The sequence below is a fragment of the Stenella coeruleoalba genome, assembly GCF_951394435.1.
Source record: "Stenella coeruleoalba genome assembly, chromosome: 12".
NCBI lineage: Eukaryota > Metazoa > Chordata > Mammalia > Artiodactyla > Delphinidae > Stenella > Stenella coeruleoalba.
In genome coordinates, this window is record NC_137158.1 from 22,389,542 (window position 1) to 22,414,461 (window position 24,920).

Below are 24,920 nucleotides of genomic sequence, written 5' to 3' on the forward strand. Positions count from 1 at the left end.
GGGGAGTGGGATTGAAATTTTAAATAAGAGCCTCACCAAGAAGGTGACTTTAATAAAGGGTACTTGTAGAGCTTGCCACGCAGGAATCTGTAGGAAGAGAGTCCCAAGCAGAGCAACAGTAAGTGCAAAAGACCTGAGGTTGGAGCATGTCTGGAACGTTTGAGGAAGAGCAAGGAGGTTGTTTCTGTTCTGTTTTTCTTACAGCACACTGTCCCTGTATCTGTTTCAAAAGTCAGTAGAGACCAAGAGGTCTTCATTTTTCAAGAACAGAAGAAAACATATCTCTTTGGGAAATAATAAATATTTCTAGGCAGTGTATCTCTGTTGAAAAGGACCACCCTAAACACAACTATGAAATAAAACAGTGGCAGCTGTGACTACGGTACAGAAAGGATGCCCGAGGAAAACTTTAATGCTTGGAAAACAGGAGTACTGTTTCAACAGGCTTTGCTTTTGCATGAGCATACTGTGATGCTGCTGCAATGTGTTTATTAAGTGGGAAATTTTCTCATACATTAAAACCAGACTTAAGTTTATGAAAAAGTGTTCCTAAAGTGCATCAGGATTGTTGCCCTGCCTAGATAAAGGCATTTGCAGATAGATATCTCAGCAAGACAAAGAACTTAGAGAACAGGTTACGTGAAAAAGTTAAATTAGTCATTTGTGATGTTTTCTGCTGCAGCTGATAAGCACACAGATATAAATAACAGTGGAATCTTTCTTATATGGAGATTAGGTTCTAAAGTCAGCACATAAAGCAAAGATTTGGGATGGTCAAAATTATTCTTGAAAATCTCTTAGAAAGGTATCACAGATCTTCTCTCAATTAAGTCCCATGTAGCCGGTTTTATTTCCAATGTTGGAACCAGAACTCCATTTCCTCACATGAACTAGTCTGCCATATTATAGGAACAAAACCAAACAAAATGTTTTTTAAATGCTAGCATTCCACTCAGCACAGGGATGTGATCCACATTCCGGGAGAAAACATGTTCGTATCCCTCCTCTCACACTTATTCTAGGGCATATAGTTCCTTGAGCGTGTAACATTGCCCATACTGTGTCAGGTATTTCTTTTCTCTCCACATACAAGTAAATTCAGTGAAGATGGCATTCATTTCTACTGTATCACCTAGTTATTTGTATTTACAGTTACTCCACAAAGCAAAAGTAATAGGTAGTGCATGAAGCAGTAAGAAGTATGATTATTATTCAGTAATAGATTCCTTTTTCTCCAGAATATTGCCCCTGTTTAAAAGCTGTTTAATCACACATCAAGGCAAACAGTTAGTGGCTTTATGCAGTCTCTGTCATAGCTTACAGTGAAAATAGAATTAAAGTATACCTTGCCAGTGGTGGTTAAAATACCCTTTGTTATGATAGGAGACCTAGATTTTTGAAATTCCAACTAACTCGGATACTGGTGGGAAAACATTTTGATACTAAAATCTTTTCTTTCATTTGCCCTATGCTTTCAGGTAATGGTCCATAGATCGCTGACCAAGGAATTGATTTCTGAGTTAGAGTTTAGGAAAATATATCAGATTTGTTGGTTTATATATGTTGGATTTGCTTGAATTTATTGATATCTGAGGTATTATTTTCTGCATGGTTGACCACTGAAAATAATGGGTATCTGCAAGATATTACTGAAAAAAAAGACAGCCCAGTAGTTAAAGTCCTTTATTTGACTTCTCATTGGAGAAAAAAATTTGAACACCATGCCACAGATCATAATCCTCTTAAGAAAATGTTACAGAAATAAGCAGTGATAAAAGTATTTGAGGCCTGAAAAATGCTTGATAGGACGTAGTGTTTTAAAATCATTTCTAAACCATTTCAGAAGGTTCTAGAAAACATAATCACTTCCAGCCACCCCCCGCCCCCAAGAAAAACCTTTTGAAACTGATTTGTGAGCTCAGTCATCCCATAGGTTTCTTAAGATACTATCTCCCATATCATACTTGTTGGATTCTAAATTATAAAGCTTGTTGGCTTCACATTGCTCTTTTTCACTTTTTTTTCCCCTTAGTTGGTAAAGTGACTAAACCAGTATTGGAGATTCCCAGCAAAAAGCAGGAGTTTACACCTGCAATATTTCTTCTACAGTCTCTCCTTCTTCCCTTTCAAACACAACTTTACCAGGACTTTAAGAAAAGCATACATACATCTTAAGCGGAACCTCAGCAACCGTTAATTACATTGGTAGTGGGCGCTCTGGTGATCTCCTCACCCTTCTGATGCCAGTGAGGTAGAGGGTGATGGGCATACCTTGCTGTGGTACACACCAGGTGACTAGCATGGGCAGGCATCCCGCGGGCGCTCTTTTGCACACTTGTATTTTGGGGGCCAAGTTATTGTGGCAGTGCTGTAGATAGGAGGAAATTAAATTACAATATTAATTTTGGTGTGTGTGAAATATCGCCAGACTTGACACTAAATACAAAATATCCAGCCTTTATTCTAGATTTTGTGTGCATTAAAAATTCTCAGGATTAAGGTTAATTTGCAATTCTGAATCTTCTCTCATCAATTTTCTGGAAATTTTATATATATATACCCATGAATTAGATTTTAGTATTTTATTCTTTTAATTGCTGGCTTACATATTTGTAATGTATTCTATGTTTTTTTTTTTTTTTTTTTTTTTAGGAGGAAACACAGTCATTACTAGAAAACCTGCATGTTTACCATACAAATTACTTCCTGGTTTTGAGATGTCTTCATCAGTTCACCTCTTCTCTTCCCAAGTACCCACTGGGTCGACAGGTAACCAGAACTTACTCATTTGGAATCTACAAAGTAGGAATATTAGTGGGTTTTTGCTTTGAGTTTGGTAGCATTCAGGCATCAGAATTTGAAATGGATCCAAATCTTGCAGTGAGTACGCAATCTAAATCCATTCCAGCTGTATACTTTACTCGTTATTGAAACAGTATTTTTTGTCTGATGGCCACAACTAGAAACAGCCACATGAATCCAAGTGGTGTTGCTTTCTCTCCAATGTACATGTGCTAAGGCATTTAAACTTGTTTTCTTTAACATTTCTTTGTCACTTATACTGAGAGAGCTGATCCTCCACTTTAGTGAAATGGAAAAAGGAATCTGTTTGAGACCATTTAATGGTTAACCTTGCATTACGCCCAGAGCTAAAGGGAGGCAGTTTAAGAATTTGCTCCTTGCAAAATTATGCTCTGCTGGCCTTCGTGTCATAGCATAAACCTGTGAACCACCTGTCAAGTGAATGTAATGGAAGAATTCTGTATTCCTAAATCTTTGCATCCTTAACTCAAAAGGTTTAGAGAACAAATATAAATATGTAAGAATGACTTGTTTATAAGACATTTTCTGCCATTAAACCTTTTTAGTAATCACATCATCATTTTAATAATTTTCTTATTACAAAGTGACCGGTGATATCAGCCAATCCCAATATGGTCTCATTTTGCTTTCATGTGAATGGTGTTTTATGTAAATGCCTGATCCATGTGATACACGCCAAGTCTGTTGTCATCTACAGAAAGTGGCTGTTTTTAATGACATTATTTTTTTTGACTTGACCATTTATGATTTTTCCAAACGTAGTGTGCAAACTTAGGAGATCACTTTTGATTCCTCACAAGTGTGCTGTTCACTTCCAGATCAGAGAGCTGTACTGCACGTGTTTAGAAAAGAACATACGGGATTCAGAGGAGTATGCATCGGCTTTGCAGCTGCTGAGGTAGTTTGTTTTTTTCCTTTTTTGTCTGCTCTAAGCCTGCCAATAAGTAACACCTGCCTCCAGAACTCTGCCTGCCAGGGAGTTTCATAAGTAGCCATGTTGTAGCTAATATTTGTACATGTCTTGAATTTATGTTTGTAGCTTATAGTGTTTTTAATGTAGCAACCATCCATTTCTTTGCTGGTTTTACCTTGTTTTTGAACTTTTGATTTTTTAAGTAAAATGAGTGTTTATTTAGTGAAATATTGACACTACACAGGGAGAACTTAGGTATGGATCATTTCTATCCAGCCAGCTTGCTGTCCTGGTAGGGAAGGTGGTCATGGAAAGCAAGCTCACATGGCCCTGACCTGGTTGGGCAGAGGAGCAGCGTCACTGGGTGAAATGCATCCTGTGAAGGAGGCCACGGCTGATGCCTTCTCCCACCTGAGCTGGCTCTATCCACATTAATTTAATATTGGCTAAGTCATAAATTATTTGTCTAATATTATATGAATAAATAAGATATCTTGGTGTTATCAGATATCAAAGATCACTTACTATCCCTGACAAATCTACCTTTTAAAGTTATAATTATTTGTTTTCCTTGGCTTTACTTCTTATATGTATGGTGACTTCTTAGTCTTTCATAAAAATAATGACCACGTGGATAGTGAGATAAGGGAAATCAAGTGGAGTTAAGTTTCTGAACACAGTCTTATAATTTTCTTCAGTGGATATAAATGCTTATATGAAAATATCATAAAAAAGTCTGAGAACTGAATATTTATTAAGTCTTGGCTTCCCCTGGGCCCACAAGAAAAGAACAGATGGGCACAGTAGGAGGAAAATTCACATTAAAAGCACTTTAAGTCCGGAGACTTAATAATACAAATGTTAGTAATCTAGCAGGTGCAGTTTAAGATAGGAAACTAATTTTATGCTATCTGGAAAAATAACTCCTCATGGAAACTAGATTGCCACTGAAAAGCTATGTTTTATTTCATTTTTTTAAATGCCAGTAACAGATTTCTATGTATTTATATACTTCAACTGGAATGTTTCTGAGACTTCTTTTGTTTTCTATTCAAGTCAACATACTTATCTCAAACACCCAGTTGATTCTTGCTGGGTTTCCTCTTTAACCTTCGTGATTAGTAATTGCCTTCCTTTTCCAGTTGGGTATTTCCAAATTTGCAGATTTCTTTGTCAGAGAGGGACTTGTTCTTCTCCTTCTGCATCTCCCTGGCACTGGCAATCTTGGGGTTTAAGTCAGGGATCAAGAATGCCAGTTCCAAATTAGGGTAAGGAAATGTGAGCAATAATAGTAATGGTATGCACTATTGAACAGTAGTAACCAGGGTTTATGAAGGCTTGCTGTGTGCCACGCTGTGTTGGGCACTTTCAGTACATTTTCCTGAGTAGTACTGAGTCTAATACTCAGTGCACATTTGTGGCAGACACTGTTAGCCACACTTTACAGCTGAGGAATCTGAAGCATAGAGAGGGTTTAAGTGATTTGCCTGAGATCTCATAGTTGTTGATGGAACCAGGATTCTAATCCAGGTCTGACTTCAAAGCTGTTATACTTTCCACTGTTCTTTGCTAAGCTCTAAAATAGGGATGTGGGGATCTGAGTAAAGCAGAAGCAATGAACAGAAAGCAAAGTTTCAGTCATTTTGCTAAGCTGAGGTCAGAAACATAGGAATATTAAAAACACTAAGGATCAAATATACAGTAGCTGCTACAGCAAGGGCAGGCAAGAGTCTGGGAACTACGAGAGAGAAAGGAATCTGGCATCCTCCAAACTGGAATTCTTCTTTTTCCCTTTGTACAGATTAGATGTGGAGAAAAAGTCAGGGACACTCATCAGTTTAGGCATTCTAAGTAGGAAATATCTGAATTTAGGAAACCAGACATTCTTGTCTTCTGTCGTCAAATAATTGAAGTCATAAGAGAAAATAAGGTTAAAATGATCACTGAATGTTACTTTGGAAAGAAAAACTAAGGTACTGTTAGAAACATAGTCTAGTAACATTTCCAATTTGAAATTTTTGTTAAGAAGTACTTTAATGGCAATATTTCTCTTGAAAAATCCATTTTATCTGGAAACTGACGTGTTTAAATAACCATAGATCTACTTGTTGAAACATTTTTTGACCATTAAAAAGTACTTAATTCCTAACATTTGTGTGGAACCACAAAAGACCCTGAAGAACCAAAACAGTTTGAGGAAGAACACAGGTGGAGGCATCATGCTTCCTGATTTCAGACTACATTACAGAGCTATAGTAATCAAAACAGTATGATATTGGCATGAAAACAGACACATAGATGAATGGAGCAGAATAGAGAACCCAGAAGTAAACCCATGTTTACATGGGCAATTAATTTATGACAGAGGAGCCAAGAATATACGATGGGGAAAGGACAGTCTTCAATAAATGGTGTTGGGAAAACTGGACCACTATATTCCACCATACATAAAAATCAACTCAAAATGGATTAAAGACTTGAACATAGAGTTGAAATCATAAAACTAGAAGAAAACATAAGTGGTAAGGTCCTTGACATTGGTCTCGGCAGTGTTTTTTTGGCTTTGACACCAAAAGCAAAGGCAAAAAAGCAAAAGTAAACAAGTGGGACTACATCAAACTAAAAAGCTTCTGCACAGTTAAAGAAACCATCAACAAAATGAAAAGGCATCCTACAGAATGGGAGAAAATATTTGTAAATCATATATCTGATGAGGGTTAATATCTAAATTATATAGAGAACTCACACAACACAATAGAAAAAAAAATCTGATGAAAAAATGAGCAGAGGATATGAATAGACATTTCTCCAAAGAGGACATACAGATGGCCAACAGGTACATGAAAAGGTGCTAAACATCATTAATCATCAAGGAAATGCAAATCAAAACCACAATAAGATATTGCCTGTCAGAATGGCTATCATCAAAAAGACAAGAAATAACAAGTGTTGGACTTCCCTGGTGGCACAGTAGTTAAGAATCTGCCTGCCAATGCAGGGGACACGGGTTCAATCCCTGGTCCGGGAAGATCCCACATGCCACGGAGCAACTAAGCCTGTGCGCCATAGCTACTGAGCCTGCGCTCTAGGGTATGCGAGCCACAGCTACTGAGGCCACGTGCCGCAACTACTGAAGCCCGCACGCCTAGAGCCCAAGCTCCGAAATGAGAAGCTATTGCAGTGAGAAGCCCGTGCACCACAACGAAGAGAAGCCCCCGCTCACCACATCTAGAGAAAGCCAGTGTGCAGCAACGAAGACCCAACAACGAAGACCCAACGCAGCCAAAAATAAATAGATAAATAATTTTTTTTAAAACAAACAGAAAAACAAGTGTTGATGAGGGTGTGGAGAAAAGGGAACCCTTGTACCCAGTTGTTCAGAATGTAAATTGGTGCAGCCACCATGGAAGACAGTGTGGAGGTTCCTCAAAAAATTAAAAATAGAGCTACTTTATGACCCAGCAATCCCACTTCTGGGTATTTATCAGAAGGAAACAAAAGCACTAACTCAAAAGGATATCTGTACCCCTGTGTTTATTACAACATTGTTTACAATAGCCAAGACATGGAAGCAACCTAAGTGTCCATCAATGGATGAATGGATAAGGAAGATATGTGTGTGTGTGTGTATGTGTGTATTATTCAGAAATAAAAAGAAGGAAATCCTGCCATAACACTGAACTCATAGATACAGAGGACAGATTGGTGGTTGCCAGAGGTGGGGGGGTAGGCAAAATTGGTGGTGGTCAAAAGGTGCAGACTTCCAGTTGTAAAATAAAGAAACCCTGGGAATGTAATGTACAGCAGGGTGACTGTAGTCAATAATATTGTATCGTGTATTTGAGAGTTGCTAAGAGAGTAGATCTTAAAAGTTCTCATCAAAAGAAACAAAAATTGTAACTACATGAGTTGACAGATGTTAACTAGACTTATTGTGGTGATCATTTCACAAAATATACATATATTGTATTGTATACCAGTAACTAATGTGTTATATGTCAGTTATATCTCAATTAAGAAATATTTACAAGGAACTTGTAATAATGTTGAAAAATGTCAAGTATTCATGAGTGGAAAAAGACCTATAGAATTTTATATTACAGTTATTTAAAAATTTAGGCAGCAGACACTGATGTGTGGAGAGCATGCATTTTTCTTTTTTTTAACTTTTTTCTTTTTTGGCTGCGTCAGGTCTTCATTGTGGCACGTGGGGATCTTTGTTGCGGCACACGGGCTCTTTCTGTTGCGGCGCGCAGGCTTCTCACTAGCTGTGGTGTGTGGGCTTTCTCTCTCTAGTTGTGGCGCACGGGTTCCAGGGTACTTGGGCTCTGTAGTTGTGGCGTGTGGGTTCCAGAGCGTGTGGGCTTTGTAGTTTGCCTCACGCAGGCTCTCTAGTTGAGGCACGTGGGCTCAGTAGTTGTGGCGCGTGGGCTCAGTTGCACCATGGCATGAGAGCATGCATTTATAATATGTCATAATCTGACATGAGTACAAGGGTCCTGCATGTCTTCCATAACCTTTGCTCTCTCAGTCAACTCTTGGAGCATGAAGACCACATTCTTTTATAGGATATGAGTTGGTTAATTTTCACTCAACTGCGTGTCATTATATAAGGGTATATTTAAGTTAAAACACCATTTGGGGACAGAACGTGGTAAAAATTACGCTGAGCATTGAGCTGGGAGAGTGGCTTTTCCTCATCAGGCATGAAAGACATTAAGAGGAAACATTGATCTGTTTTCTATTGGAGAAAATTTCTAGACAGCCACCTAAAAATCCAACACTAGACAGAGAATTTTTAAAATTTGAAAAACCATGCTTCAGTAATAAGGTTTTATGGGTTGACAGAAATCATAAAGTCCTCAACTTATAGGCCCATGAGAGCTCAGCTGGACTGAAGCACACTGCCCTCTGCCAGCAGTACCAGTGGAGCGCCACAGCAATGATTCTTAGATTGGGGGTAATGAAAAGTGTGCCCCTCTTCTTAGGAGAATTTACTGTGCCCCCCACCCTGTCAACTGAAAATCCCTCATCTAGAGTTATCCCATTGTTTTTCCCCAATAAGGAAACCAAAGCCAGAACCGTTGAGTGACTTTTCTGCAGTTGGCAGAGCTGGAATTTAAGTCCGAATCTTCAAACAAAGTTCAGTCAGTTTTTCAGCCCTATTCCAATTATTCGAGAGGTAGTATAAAAAGAAATTTATATGGGTTTGTGGCCAGTAGTCCATGATAAGAACATACCCCAAATTTTATTTTATTATTTTTATTTATTTTTGTTTTGTTTTGTTTTGTTTTTGCGGTATGAGGGCCTCTCACTGTTGTGGCCTCCGGAGCACAGGCTCCGGACGCGCAGGCTCAGCGGCCATGGCTCACGGGCCCCCACTGTGCCACCAGGGAAGCCCCCCAAATTTTAAAATGAGCCAGCAGAGCAAGCTTCTGTGGCCTCAGACCCCCTCCCATCTTGACACTAGTCATCTTGGCACAGTGTGCAGGCATGTATATGAAAGGAGCCACAGTGTCTAGTCTGCTTATCCCAAGAGCAACGTTATGAGCTTGCCATAGAAACACATTTGTAAATTGAAGTTGAGTGATAGCTGAGGGAATTTACTTTAGGCTGAAAGAGATTATTCTAATTCCTGAATAAGGCTTTTGAGTTAAACAGTTATATATTAGCAGGTCAGCTCAGCTTTCATTGAGTTAAAAAAACATGACTCAAGTAATAATATTAACATTTGATCACTTTAGCTTAGTTCAAAGAGGCTAGAGATTTAGAGTCTAAATAATGCATTGTTTCTTGACTTTGCAGATCAAATTTTGATATTTAAAGATCTTGTTATGAAAAATGACACAGCTCCACAGTATATGAGGTGCTTCCTAAATAGCAATAATCTAAATTTTGATGATCAAGATTTATCCATGTGGAAGCTGTGTGAGACTGCACCACTAAAATATGATTTCTTTTAGAACAGGGATTGCTAATCCTGAATTTGCATCATATCAGGCCCTCCACAATTTTCTGTGTGCTGGTGGTAAAATCAAACAGCTGAATTGTTGAAGCTCATTTTAAAGCAGAAGATGCTGAGTGGCACTGTTTTTGGAGTAATGGTTTTCAGGCTTTAGTGTACATAAGAATCGGTCAAGGTATTAAATGTATAGATTTCTACCCTCCCCACAAAGATTCTGATCTGACTGCTGGGCGCTTGGGTGTGGTGGTCAGCAGGAATCTGCATTTAAGAAGCACTTCACCACATTTGGACAGGTGGTCTAGGGACCACACTTTGAGAAACGCTGTTCTAGAAAATAAAGGGGAATAAAAAAGGGGTACAAAATTGAGGGAAAAAAATGAAGCCATCAAAGAAAAAGAAGCTGGATGGCTTTAGGCAGTTGATCTCAAATTAGTTCCAAAACTAGACTAAGGTATTCCACTGCTAATAGTGAACAATGGTTTTTATCTCAATAAACAGAAACAAGATCTGCATTTGTATTTTGTTTTTCTTTATTAAGAATTTAGTGTGTACTGCCACTTTTTTGCTAGTAAAATGAACAGGTAGCTAAGAAATATTAATTTAAAAAAATCAGAAATTGCTGATCAAACTGAATTTGACAACTTTATTTCTTCTGAACTCAGGATTGTACTTGTAGTACATCAATAAAATAGGTATATATTTTATGTTTCTAAAGTTGTCTCTAACCATATGGTAGAGTTAACTTGATTCATTTTGACATACTAAAAAGAGCATGGTGTTCCACAAAGGGCCCCGTGACTTTCAGGTGCTCCCCTACATGAGCCAATTTGAAAATAGAGAAATTATTCTTCACATTAGGTCATGAAATTCTTTTTCAGTGCATGGCCATTGCCTTGTTCATCCATTAAAAAAAATGTTTTTTTAATACTTGATAACGTGGAGTCACTGACTGATGACAAAGATGACACAGTGTGGGGTCCTTACCCACACTGAATTTTGGCCAAGTGGGAGATTAAGGTGGATAAGTAGACAGGCAGGTAGAATACAGAGTAATAAGTGCTGCGCTGGGTGAGGTCTAGGGCACTAAGGAACTAATAGACTGGACAGTTAACCTCTGTTTGGGAGGTCGAACAGTTTCTTGGAGGAAGTGGTGTCTGATATGAAATATCAAGGTTAAAAGGAATTATGCATATTTTTGGTTTCTATTTCACTTGTTAGGATCTTATGTGATTACTTTGTTGTGTTGTCTTGGAAGAAGACAGTCTCTGTGAATGTTTCTTTTGTAAGCCTTTTTGTTTTGCTTTCTTCTAGTCTTTGTTGATATATTTGCAGGTTTGAGTGTTTGAATATTTTTTGAAGCTGTTTTATACTGGTAGTATCTGTTTAGAACTTGAGAACTTATTATTCGGAAGATCTTTGTATTAGCCATGGATTGGCCAGTTTCTCCTTCTAGCCTGTTCTCAATCAGACGTTTATATAATCAGTACTTAACCAGAAGTTGTTGCCTTTCTGCATGATGAAGCAGAACACTCATTGCCCTGCAGGATGATTGCTTTTAAATGGTTGCTAAATGATTCTCTTTCTGTCTTAGTTAAGGAAACTTTTTTTAAAAATAACAACCTATAAAGCTTTCAACACATGAAGTATCACAGTCTGTTTGAACCATTTACGCAAAAGTGATATAATCACTTAATCAAGTTGGTTAAAGATAATAGCTTTTTCAGCATTAATGAAACGTGTCTTAGACGCGTTTGTTTTTCCTTTCTCTTTAAAGTAGTCCAGCGTGCTGGCTTTCAAACTTTTAGACTTTGGTACAGTTTGTTCTCTGTATCTGCAGGTTCCACATCCATGGATTCAACCAACCACAGATTGAAAATATTAAAAAAAAAAAAAATTCCAAGAAGTTCTAAAAAGCAGGAAAAAAAGCATGTGAATTTGCTACGCACTGGCAACTATTTACATAGTATTTATATTGTATTTGCAATTATGTGCATAGCATTTACACTGTATTAGATATTATAAGTAATCTAGAGATGATTTAAAGTATCTGGGAGGATATGCGTAGGTTATGTGCAAATATTATACCATTTAATGTAAGGGACTTGAGCATCCTCGGATATTTGTATCTTCAGGGGTCCTGGAACCGATCCCGCATAGATACCGCGGGACAACTGTATTTACTTTTCAATTTTATTCTATTTCTTTTAAAGTAAATGCTAGATGGAATCCACCAAAATTTGAAAGCATTATCACACTATCTCCAGTTTCTCTCCTCTCTTCTCTCTTTAGCTGATTTGGTTTGTCCACTCTAGCAATATACTTTGATCAACGTCACCGGCAACCCTCATGTTGCTAAATGTTTTAAATGATCAATTCTGTCTTCATTTGCATTAACCTATTATCAGCATCTAACACAGTTCATCACTGTTTCCTTAATGACTTCTAGGGCCTAGATTCTCTTGGTTTTCCTCTTACCTCAGTGCATGTTCCTCCCCCTCAGTCTTTGGTAATTTCTCTTCTCCCTGACATCCTAACATTATAGTGCCCCAGGGCTTAATCAAGAGCCCACACTTTTCTCCTGAGTGCCAGACTCTTATGTCCATCTACCTGTTGACACCTCCACTTGGATATCTGATATACAGCTCATAGTTAACATGTTCAAAATTGAATGCCTGATCTTCCCCTGAAACCTAGAATCTTCCTGCAGTCTCCCTATCCTTCCAATTGTTCAAAGCCAAAAACTTGGGTTCTGCCTTCAAAATATTTCAAGAACCACACCTCTTCTTGCCACCTTCCCTCACTGGTACCACCATTGTCCAAGGCACTGTCACCTCTCATCTGGATTATTGCCATCACCTCCTAACTGGCTTCCTTGCTTCCACATATGCTCCCTTACAGGTTTTTCTCAAAATAGCAGTCAAAATAATCCTATTAAAATATGTCAGATAATGTCACTCCTTTGCTCAAAACTCCCGTTTTCACTCAGGGTAAAACCAGCATCTATACAATGACCATACATGATCTAGCCCTTCATTCCCTCTCTCTGATTTCATTGCCTATCACTCGGTCTCGACTTCCACTTGTGTAACCTCAGCCTCCTTGTTTTTTTGCACAGGCCAGACATATACCCACCGTAGGGCCTTTGCATGCATTGTTTTCTCTGAGGAAAAGTTTTTCTCCTACGTTCTTGTATGGCTCTCTTACCTCCTTCACATGTTTGATCAAATGTCATCTCAGTGAGGCCTAATAACTATTTTAAAATTGAAACCTACCTGCCCTCAAACCCTCCCCCCAACTCTGCTCAATATTTTTTCATAATACCAATTTTTAACATATATAGTAATATGAGATAGTGTTTGTTATCTCTGCACCACCCCCCAGCCCAGCTAGAATGTCAGTTTCATGAGGACAGGGGTTTTTTTTGTTTGTTTTTTTCCCCCGGTACGCGGGCCTCTCACTGTTGTGGCCTCTCCCATTGCGGAGCACAGGCTCCGGACGTGCAGGCCCAGCGGCCATGGCTCACGGGCCCAGCCGCTCCGCGGCATGTGGGATCTTCCCGGACCGGGGCACGAACCTGTGTCCCCTGCATCGGCAGGCGGACTCTCAACCACTGCGCCACCAGGGAAGCCCAGGACAGGGTTTTTTGATTCACTGAGGTGTATCTTAAATGCCCAGAACCATGCCTGGTATTAGTAAGTATTCAGTAAATGTTTATTGAATGACTGACTGACTGAATGAATGAATGGTTTCTTGACTAATAATGGTTGAAACCCATTTTGAAAACCCAGTTTGAAAAATGCTGGTCTGGTGGCTAGACTCAATCCTAATTTTCTTCTTTTTTTTGGCTGCATTCGGTCTTCGTTGCTGCGCATGGGCTTTCTCTAGTTGCGGTGAGCAGGGGCTACTCTTCCTTGCGGTGTGCGGGCTTCTCATTGTGGTGGCTTCTCTTGTTGGGGAGCACGGGCTCTAGGTGTGCAGGCTCCACCAGTTGTGGCACATGGGCTCAATAGTTGCGGCTCATGGTCTCTAGAGCGTGGGCTCAGTAGTTGTGGCGCACGGGCTTTTTTGCTCCGTGGCACGTGGGATCTTCCCGGACCAGGGCTCGAACCCGTGTCCCCTGCATTGGCAGGCAGATTCTTAACCACTGTGCCACCAGGAAAGTCCCTCAATCCTTAATTTTCTATTTGGGCTGCTATATGTAACAAACTTTGGGGAGATAAAATTAATTTTTATTTTTTAGTTAATTTTGTTCAGTTAGGTGTGGTTTGTCCAAAGTGCTTGCTGGAGTCACTCTAACAGTAATCTAAATGAAAACATAACAGTACTTTTCTGACATTACCCCTTGTGTTATATAACTTTGAAAGCCAGTCATCCACTGTTGGCAGTTTGTACTTTCAGATTTTTTTTGCAGGCACAAACATATATTAAATCATACTATACAGTGTTCCACAATTTGCATTTTTTTTGTTTTTTGGATTTGTCTGATTGGTTTTTGTCATGGTAGTTTATTTGTTTTGCTCCTAATATTCTACCATGGACATTGTGTCTTGAGATGCACTATAAGATCATCGGTAAGAGCACGGATGCCCAGCCAGACTGGGTTCAAATCCCAGCTTTGCCAACCAGACTCTGGGCAAGTTACTTGAGTCTTCTGTGCCTCTGTTTTCTCATCTCTTAACATGGGAATAATAATAGTATCTCATCATACAGTGTTGTGGAGATAAAATGACGCCTGGTATACATACCTGTGCGTAGAAATATTAGCTGTCCTCACTTGTATTACTTCATTATTTATCCCCACTATGTAGTATCCCTTGTTTTGAAAGTGTAACACTTTAATTAGTCCCTTGTTTGATATATGTTTAGGTTGTTTCTAATTCTCTATTGTTACAAACAGTAATCACTGAGGGTGAGTTTGTGTTTGCACATTAGTATATTTATTTCCACAAAATAAGTACCTAGACTTTCTGAGTCTAAAATATAAACACTATTGTACACTTGCACCAACAATGTATCAGTATTTATTTCCCTGTACTCTTGCTGATGCTGGATGTTACCAGACTTAAATAGTTTTCTTTTTTTCTTCTAGTAGTTCATGATTGATGGACTGGTTCTTTCCCCTCCCCAACATTTTTATTCTTTCTGAAATATATTGAGGTAATGATCTGTTTTTTTCAAACTAGTTATTTCCAGTACTCCCCATCTCTTCCCCACTGATTTGAAGTGGTACCTTTGTGTCATGTACCAAATTCTCATATATACCTTGATCTCTTTCTAGATTCTTATTTCCTTCTATCGTCCTGTCTATTCCTATACAAAGTACCATCTGATTTTAATCACTGTAGCGTATACCTTTTGATATATTAATAGCCCCACTCACTACATACACTCAAGTATACACACTTTGTTCCTGTTTTAGGAACAATTATTTTTCCAGATTAATTTCAGAGTGATTTTTTTTGGCTTTTAAAAAATGCCCACTGGAATTTTGTTTCAAAAAGTATTAAATTTTGGATTAATTTGGAGTGAATTTATATCTTTACAGTATTGAGAGTTAGAACTTAAAATGTCTATTCAGGGCTTTCATTTTTTTGCTATGTCTTACACGTTTGTCATAATATTCTATAGTTTTTGTTTGTTTGTTTGTTTTGCGGTACGCGGGCCTCTCACTGTTGTGGCCTCTCCTGTTGCGGAGCACAGGCTCCGGACGCGCAGGCTCAGCGGCCATGGCTCACAGGCCCAGCCACTCCGAGGCATGTGGGATCTTCCTGGACCGGGGCACGAACCCGTGTCCCCTGCATCGGCAGTGCATTGGCAGGCGGACTCTCAACTGCTGCACCACCAGGGAAGCCCTATTCTATAGTTTTTGTTGCCATTTTGAACATGCTCTTTTTTCCATAGTTTAATGTTAAGACATTGATTACATGTAACTGTAAGGTATTGACGTGTGTGTACATATACACACACATATGTATTTGCCTTATATGCACCCACCCTTTTTACACTCTGTAATACTTCTGTAGCTTTCTTAGACTTTCTAACCTTACCGTTGTATCCTGTGCAAATAATAAATTTCATCTTCCTTTCTGATGTTTGTACCACTTGCTTCATTTTTATTGTTGTAGAATAGATTCTAGAATGATGCTGAATAATAGTGATGATAGCAGGCATCTTTGTTAGTTCTTTGTGTAAATATATATAATTTAATTGAAAAATTTCAGTTAATGACTTTATTGGGTTCACATTATTTGCTCTAATCAGCCTTACTTCAAGTCTTGTTTTATATTAAACCTGAGAGTACTTGGGAAGGTATAAGGTCTTTTGTTACTCTGGAAACAATAAGAACATAGTCTTTGGCTAAGAATAAAAAGAGTAATAACTGTCTGAATCCCTGGAAGTTTATACCTGAGATGAAAGAGCTACCCCTTCCAATCAAATGCCACGTTAAAAATTATGACTGGTAAAGTTAGATTTCAAAATTATGTGACATAATGCCATTTTTTATTGCATCCTGAAAATGAATAATAGGCTGGGCTTTGCCCTCCTCAATATTCAGTTCTGTAAGCTGCAAAGAGATGTGAGGTGTGGCTGCCTGTGGCCTGGGGAGCTAGTCCTCAGGGTGCTGCTCTTGCAGGTTAGACCTCCTCTAGCGTTTCCTCAGCCTCTGCCCTTACAGCAAGCCAGTGCCCGGGATTCCTTGGAGCCTGGAAATGCTGATCTAGTCTGAGTAGGGCTTAAGTTCGCGTATGACAGATTGTTCAGTCGTATCTGACTTCGAGTTAACTCTCTTCTCTTAATAGTTTGACTCCATCTGGGCAATAGAAAGCCAGAAATTTAAAATAATCTCAAATGTAATCAAGAATTAAATGTGTTGGCTTCATTGTCTTTGACATGTTTGTTAGCTGCCCTTCATTCACAGATAAAGATTACACTTTGGATAATTATTTCACTGTTGTAGAAAGAGGAAGAGAAGATTTTATATTCTTAAAACTAGGGAAAAGTTTACTTTTTTGTCCACCCCTGCCAGTTTCTGTATTTATTGGTTGTGTGACTGTTTTGTTCGTTTGCTTTTGTTCTGGGTCTTTTTTTTTTTGTTTTTGGTTTGGGTTTAAATTTTAGTTGAAGTAACCAGCTTAATTTTGAGGTAATCATAGTCTACTTAGCTTCATTTTTTTCTCTAACTTAGTAATAATAGTATTTTCCCCAAATTTTTTACTATGAAAAATGTCAAACATAAGATAGTTTTCTTACAGAATGACCCATATTCTGGGTTTGGCCGATTGTTTTCTTTCATGATTAATGTAAGAACTTTTAATCATTGTACTTTCATCTGTTACTGAATATGATCTTAGGGGAGAGATCCTATAAGTAATGACCCTGAAAACAGGATCTTAATTTTAGAATATCTGTGTTCATTTTCCATGTCTAACAAAGATTTCCTCTGTGGCCTTGAAGGAATTACAGAATCATTCTACCTATGCTATATAGAACAAGCAGAATTGCCTACTAGTTTTAAAGTTCAGTGGATTTACTGATTGGTGTTAACAAAGCCCATAGAAGATATAAAGCCTAGCTAAAATAATAAAGAAATCACTGATAATACTTTTTTGGTCATTTCAAACAGGTTTCATTTAGCATGAGTGTTACATCCTCAGCAGACGTTTCTTGCCTCTTATTTATGTTTAGATCTGAAGGAAAGGGAAACTAACCTTAAATGCCTGCTGTGTGGTAAAAGCACTGTGCTCATTCAAATGCATCTTCTTATTGAATTCTTAAGCTTCCATCTGCCTTGTGAAATAGGTGAGTTCCTATTTCCATTTCACAGGCAAGGAAGCCAAAGATCAAAGATGTTTAGTAAAGTGTTCTATGTTACAAACATAGTAAGTGCCAGAACCAGGCTATGAACCCAGATTGTAAACTTTCCAAGTTGAGCTTTATCATGAGAACTCTTCTGAATACTTCTGAATATCACATACATTGAGGAAAGTCTCCCCCCAAAAAGTTGGTAGCTACCAATGAAGCATTTTATACCATCTTCTTCTGACCAGAAACATTTAAAATGTAGACAGTGTTTTTTAAGTTCATAAATTTTCCAGTTATATTACATCTCCTGTCACTGATTCTGTTCTAGGATGTTGGCAAAGGATGAACTGATGGCCATGCTTCAGAAATGTTTCAAGGTTTTTAAGTCCTCTTCTGAAAAGCAGCTTGGCAACACAGCAAAGAGAATAGAGGAGTTCCTGGCCCAGTTTCAGAGCCTCGATGGTGAGAATATAATATCTGGCCAATTCTACTGGCTATGACAGTCATTTAACTATAAAATAACATGGAAAACCCCACGTTCTGATGTGTTGAGAGATGAAGAGGTAACGTAGTGTGTGATCAGTCAGTATACCAAGCCTCAGAGTAGCACAACGTGACAACTAAGCCAAATGGTTCTCTTCCAGATTTGGTTTAAACAATGAAAACTATCAGATGGGCAGGAAAGAAATTTCTTTCTCCAGATGGACAGTTTTGAGGACTTACCTTAGGGGAGAAAACAAAAAAGGGCAGCAAAAAGAAATCAAAAAGATTGGAGAGAGTAGCAGGGCATCATAATTAAGGACTCCTTTTAGATGTTTTTCTTAAGCGTTTCATCAAGTTCTTTATAGATTTCAAAAACACTGCATAAATTATTTGTAAGCCTGAAAATTAATAGCTGTGAACTGCTTTCACAGCAGCGAGGCTCATTGGCATGCTGATTACCAAAATATGCATGAGGTTTGCTTCAATCAGGTTTACAAAGCTTGAATCTTTCAGTCCTCAATGAACTGCGGCAGCCTGGCATTCCTCAGTGTTGGAGGAGGGCACAGTTTCCTTTACCTTGCGTGACCTGCACAGGATTCGCTGTTTGCCGAACGCTGGGATGCCTGCCTGTGCACAGGCAGCCTGTTCAGCGCTCCGATGCTCCAGGACTTCTTTGTTCTGCGGGGGCTCAGTGGATTGATACTGATGTTTAACTTTTCATGGGCTCTTCCCTTGCTCTGTTTCTAGCACCAAAGTATAGTACTCCTTCAGTAAAACAAGCAAAATGACTGTGCACTTCTTATTTTCCCCTATTGAGGGAAATTTTTAATGGGGTCTGGGGAAAAGAGGCAACTTGGTGTATAAGCACACGGATCGAACCAAGGCATGGTGAAAACATTGCACTTGGAATGTCCCTATCAATCCTTTCTGTGTTTGGCAAGTGTCCCTTTGTCTTTAAATCCTTTAGATTTAGGAAACATCTTTTGCTGAATCCCTCCCTCTCTCTCCATAGCTGCAGCGCTAGGCCCCATGAGTGCTGAGCCAGTGCAAGATGAAAGAGCCAGCCTACTTGACTGGAGGGGCATGAGCGTGAGGAAGTGCCACCCCATGGTACCAGGGGCTCCGTCCAGATCACGCGCAGGCATTATTGCTCTGCAGTGCATTTGCAGGACAAGTTAGCCGAACCATTTTCAAATCATAAACATTTTAAAGGACTGGAAATTGGTATCATAGAGATTATTGAGTCCAGCTGCAACAGAAACTAAAGCCCAGGAAGAGGAAGGAGCTTGCTTGAGATCTCGTAGCTAGCTAGGGTAGTACCCAGCCTGGAGCCCACCTCTTTCTTAATCACCAGCTTATTGTTTTTTTTCTCATGGATTCACAGTCGCCACCTAGTTAGGGTCACTGGGACAGTGAGGGGCTGCCCTTAAGGATATAAACAGGGTAAAAGACTTAGAAGAATATAAGATAAATTAGGTAAATTTCAGTCTTTTACAAAATCAGACTCAGGGATTTTTGTAAAATGAAACTGCAGATATTATAATAATTTTAATTAGAGTTCATGTAACATAAGCTAGTGAACAAATCCTGTAATGTGCTAATATTAAATAAAGGAACACAGCTTTTAGAAATGGGAAGGTTGGTAATTAAGATGATTAACTGTCTGAAGAATAAAGAATTTTGTAAGTTGAAGCAAAACGAGTGTCTTGAATAAATGTACTTTTCTGTTTTCAAAAGTGGCACATTATTAATAATAAAGTGAAATTAACCCCACCCTCCCATATTGGACAGGCGTACAGTTTGACTGTATGCTATCTCTAGTTCCTTGGCAGTTATTACACATTACAGTTTAGGTTTAAAATTACATTTGGAGGGTTAAGTAGGTCAGAGTGTCATATCAGATTTATTTTTAAGGCTCTGCTACATGTTAATGAAATGGGACAGAGAATTTATTAGATATTTTAACCTTAAAGCATATCTTTCTTGAACCAAGATTTATCAATAGCTAAAAAGAAATTTATTCTTCGAGAACAAGGCAGATTCTCCGGCTGCATCTTCCTGTCTTAGATTTGGCCAAATAAGCCATGTGAGTGTGAGGTTCGTAAAACGTGCCCTGCACCAGGGAGAGGCTGGTAGAACCTTATGTTCTCTGGAAACACAACTACACCTTTTACCAGATACCGTTTTCTGTTTCCTTTGCTAAAGAACCATGATGCAGTTTGTATTTCAGTAGATTATTTCAAAACTTATATGCACTACTGACTTTAGACTTAAATAGCATGTCAAATATAGAGAATGGGAAGATCCAGGCCAAGTTTTCCAGGGTGTAGGTTTGTATTGTTTACATCAATCATGGCATAATCAAAGGACCATAATTTAAATTTGTTTGTTTTTTAAAAGCTATTTATAACAGCACAAAGATTTGGAGATTTTTTTTCCTATTGGTTTGAGGGGATTTGTTTGTATTTTGTTTTGTTCTCACTGTTGGTCACATCTTTAAAATTCAGTAGCTGGTTTCTTTGAAGACCTCTCTGCAGCATAACTTATGTAATATTTATTGACCTTCAGCTTCTGGAAGAAATCATTTATGTGATGGAACCTTGATCCCCTGCCACATTAAAAAAAAAAAAAATGGATGAAACTTTATTTCCCTTGGAGTAGTAGAAATGTTTGTTCTCTTAAATGGATTTACCCAAGCTGCTGTATGTTGGTTTTGTATTAAAAGCAGAAGCCAAAGAAGAAGAAGAAGATACTTCTGAGTCACAGTCAAAGGGACTTCAGAAGACAGACCTCTATCATCTTCAGAAGGTCAGAGCACTTTCTTATCCTTCCAGCCACATCCCCTGATGTTCCCGTGTGCTCTAGATTAGCTCTGCCTGGATGTTTTTGTTTTCATTTTTAAACCACAACTAGGAACAAAGCAGACTTTGTAACTCACTTATAAATTGAACATCCTGTTTATCCCACTGCTATCCTCATTCTCCATGTAGAAGTTGGCGGAAACTGTTCCGATAGCCCCAGAGAGAAAGAGAATTAACTAGTAATAAGGGAAAATGGGAACCTGGTTGCAAAAAGGAATCTGATTATTTATCTGATGTATTTGTTTTTCAGTTTGATCAAATTGAGAGGTTCAGAAGAGACTCTTTAGTTTTAGATATTTTTCTTGATTTTTTAAAGAAATGCATATTGAGTATAGAGCAGAAATTGAGCCACAGTGTGTCTAGTGTAGCCTTTTTCAGATAGTTCTAACTTTAGGATCTTGGTTGTCAAAGTAAAGAACCTTCTGTAAACCATGATACCAAGTTATGAGGAACGTAGAATAAAATATCAATCTAAGCAAACCAAAGCATATGGAATCTATTCTGTTAGCATGGCAAAGAGCAAGCGTTTTCTCTTCTTCTTGGAAGTCCTTTTCTCAAATGAATTAGTGGCTTGTGGCTCGTGGGCGCTGTGCCCTATAACTTAGTAGTGACGTAAGCTGCCCTTCTCCTCTTTCTCTGAAAAGTCACTTTATATTTTTTGAAGCAAAATACCTAGGAGGAGAGATTCTTCCCAGTCTTGAAAAATAAAAGATAAACACAACCCCTATTGATCTGGTTCTTTTTCTGTACACTCTGTCGTATGGAAAGGGCATCAGCTGCCTCTGCCTGAGCAACAGAGCTGCCCTCTGAGGGGCTTTCTGTCTCAGAATCACCAGAAACAGAACAAGGTGTGTTCTTTCATCCATAGTCATTATTGGAAATGAAGGAGTTAAGAAGAGCAAGTAAGAGGCAGACCAAGTTTGAAGTCCTCAGAGAACAGCTTGTGAGCTTCATCGACAGTCTGGCGCGGTGAGTCTGTTGTTGCTTTTCAGAGCTAAAAATCAGGCTATTTGCCCAAATAACACTGGTGTGATAGCTGTCCGCAGCCAGTCCGGGACACTTCTGGGTTAGGCTTTTTGCTCCTCGAGGCCCTCCGTCCAGCGCAGACTTGTAATTTTATTCCTTTCCCATCCTTATTAAGGTCGCTCAGCAGATGGCTTAGTTCATTCTTTTACTGCCAGTTCAAGAACACAGGTTTAAATTTGATGTAGTTCATTAGGCCTGGGCGGGGGTGAGGATGGAAACAGAACAGGAAACAGAAAAGTGAGTGTTTTCCCCCTAGTAGCAGAGTGTTTGCCTTACACTTAATCCTTGCTCTGTCTTTGCTCAGAGTATGTTGGATCTGGGCCAAACCCAGAAAACAGCCCAGCCCAGCTGTAATACCCTATTTTATCCTGAGTAAAGGGTTTCTAATTCTGAGGGATACCAGTGTAACTCTGGATCATGTCAGCACAGACGCATGGTGAGCAGGGTACTCAGAGTCAGTTTAGAAGTCCACCAGTCCTACCTGTATTTTAAGGTGATTCCTTTTTTGGGAAACCCAGATCATTCTGATATTTGGATTTCCCAAAAGCCAGCTCTGTGTAGCTCTTTAAAATCATACATCTCACCTGCAGGTGGGACATGCCATATAGGAAAAAAATGAGAGGTCTGAAAAATAAAATGATTTAATAGTTAAATTGGGAAAAAACTGTTCTTTGTCATTGCTTATTCTGTTTTTTAATGGCAATTCAAACTCAGCAGCAGGCTAGGCACTGACTAGAATCAAGTACTAAAAAAAAAAGCAGCTCAGTTATTGAAGACAAAGAGTGGTTTTCTGATAAATTGCCTGTCCTTCTTGAAAGTGAAGAGTTCCATTTTCCAGGACAGTTTTGGGGCAGAGTCATTGTTCCTGGTCACTGGGGAGAAATTACTAATGTCAGGACAGAGGTCGAAACGATCAACCAAGTATGACAAAAGGAAGGTTAAAGTGAGAGAAATGGGTCACATAAAAGTGACACAGTGCAATTCTAAAGTGACCTACTGGCTAGAAATGACCTTGGAAAACTGATAGAATTAACCTTGCCATACTGGGCCTTCCTGTTCTTGTAGTTTCTAGCCCCAAGTTCCTGGTTTTTCCCTTTTACCAAGTTGAGACCATTGTAGTTGCTAAAAATGATTTTACAGTATAATTTGGCATAATTTATAGGTCAAATGTCATGTTCCTTTCTGCATTCCCACAAATCCCAAATTGTAGGGTTGGAAGCCAACCAACCATTCCCCTTTTATGATCTTTGACCTAATATGCCTGACTTTTCACCTTCCTGAGCAGTTATTGAAATAAAGCTGGGCATGATTGAAATGTGTTGTATTGTGAAATCACAACAATTTCCATACTAGGATTTACTATCTTTACCAAGCTTGAGTGTCCCAGCAGGGAAGAGATGAGGACTGTAGTATGTTAGAGCTAAATGGGACCTGAGGACTCATGTGGCAGCTAAAGCCCAGAGAGAGGCTGTGACTTTTGGAAAGTCACATAGTTAGTCCCAGTCTGCTGACATCTTTCAGAAGGCCCGCTCTCTTTCCCCACACAGTCCCCAAAGACCACACCACAGATGTTTGAACAGAGCTTGGAGTTCTGGAGAAGAGCGGCCCTTGAAAGATCACTATAAGCAACAGACTCCAGGAAGTAGAGTTCCCCGTACACCATGAGCAGCTCTTGCTGAAACTACTGAGAAATGAGAATAAGTTGCTGCTTTCTAAGTTACTGTTTTCACCAAAGTACAAGCTTCAACCTTGTAGCCCTTGTGGATACTAAGTGGTCCTACCAGCTCCCCCCAGACCACCGCCTCTTTTGCTTGTGGACTCTGCTCTGAGTCTAAAATGAGCGTCATGCTGAGCTCCAGTGCCAGACTCACTGCTGATGTCCGTGCCAGTCTCCAAATTTGGAGTTGGATAAAAATTCTAATATATGATGATGTTTTGTCAGTATTTTTCAACTAACATAGCCCAGTGGAAACAAAATACAGGCAAGTATTTAGACTCTGGAGGTTCTTTGAGGATATCTAAAAAGGCCTTTTGCCTTGAGAATTATCTGAATCTCTAAAAATTAAATAAAGATGTTGAAAAGGGAGAGGAGGACAAATATGAGACAAAATTTTTTCTGAAATTGACTCTTATCTGGTTGCCTTGTTAGATTTCGAGTCCTTATTACAGAGCAAGGACTCCAGCGTGAACTTTTAATGACCATTATGTATAATGATTGGGGAGAAAACAGCCTGAGGTTGGGATAAGAAAAGTTTATGGTCAGAAATTACAAATGGGTAGCCAGCCATCCAGGGAGGCAGCTCGCATCACAGAAACCATTCCTGAGACTACAGCTAAATAGCTTAATCTCGAGTCAGATGTTAGCAGTACTTGAGGTATAGAATGCTGGTTCTTAGGGCCAAGTCAGAATCCTAATGCTTTTTGCACATGGGTTTTATTCCAATGACTCTGAAGAAGGAGCAGCATCTGGAAGCTAAATGAGCAGGGGGCCAGGAGCTCTTGAGACGGGCAGGACGGAGATGGTGGGGAGGGAGGGACATGGGTCATACCCTCTCTGCGTCCTCTCTTCCTCAGAGCCAGACCACACGGGAGGAGCAGGTGTGGTGGGATTTTTCTAGGCCCTGCTATCCTCTCCAGGAGGGAAGAAAGCCAGGACACCAGGAAGAAGAGTAATTTCCCCAGTGGCTGGGCTGAGGGAGCTGCTTGGTTCTGCCTGCACCGGTGGGAAAGGGAGCTGATACAAATCTGTCATGTGACCAAAATACTTTAGGCCCAGGACTAACTAAGCCCCAGAAATCTTTATGAAGGCATGTGAGTTAACTGCTTTAATCAAGTTAGTGACTTATTACTCTGTCTTTGGGTTATTGGTGCCAAAGCTTCTCCCTTGCAGTTTGCTACCCTCTAGGCCACCCAGGAACCATGTACTGTCACAGCTCATACCAGCTGATAGGCTCATTACATATTCAGATGAAATTTTTAATGGTTTATCTTTTAAGTTCAGATTTCATTAAAATTGGTTTATTGTCTAGCTCATAAATAAGACAGA

At 39.2% G+C, this 24,920-nt stretch overlaps 1 protein-coding gene across 8 annotated transcripts in view; it reads left to right on the plus strand.

Annotated features, from left to right (window-relative positions):
* Nucleotides 1–24,920, plus strand: part of ORC3 (origin recognition complex subunit 3) — a 66,473-nt gene that overhangs the window by 29,923 nt on the left and 11,630 nt on the right. For 7 of the 8 annotated variants that reach the window (XM_079938814.1, XM_079938811.1, XM_079938809.1 and 4 more), the window contains 5 exons: nucleotides 2,653–2,769; nucleotides 3,642–3,721; nucleotides 17,833–17,966; nucleotides 20,713–20,795; nucleotides 21,717–21,817. In XM_079938814.1, the coding sequence (XP_079794940.1) occupies nucleotides 2,653–2,769; nucleotides 3,642–3,721; nucleotides 17,833–17,966; nucleotides 20,713–20,795; nucleotides 21,717–21,817 (515 nt within the window). The remainder of the gene's footprint in view (nucleotides 1–2,652; nucleotides 2,770–3,641; nucleotides 3,722–17,832; nucleotides 17,967–20,712; nucleotides 20,796–21,716; nucleotides 21,818–24,920) is intronic. The other variant, XM_079938815.1, reaches the window with a different exon arrangement.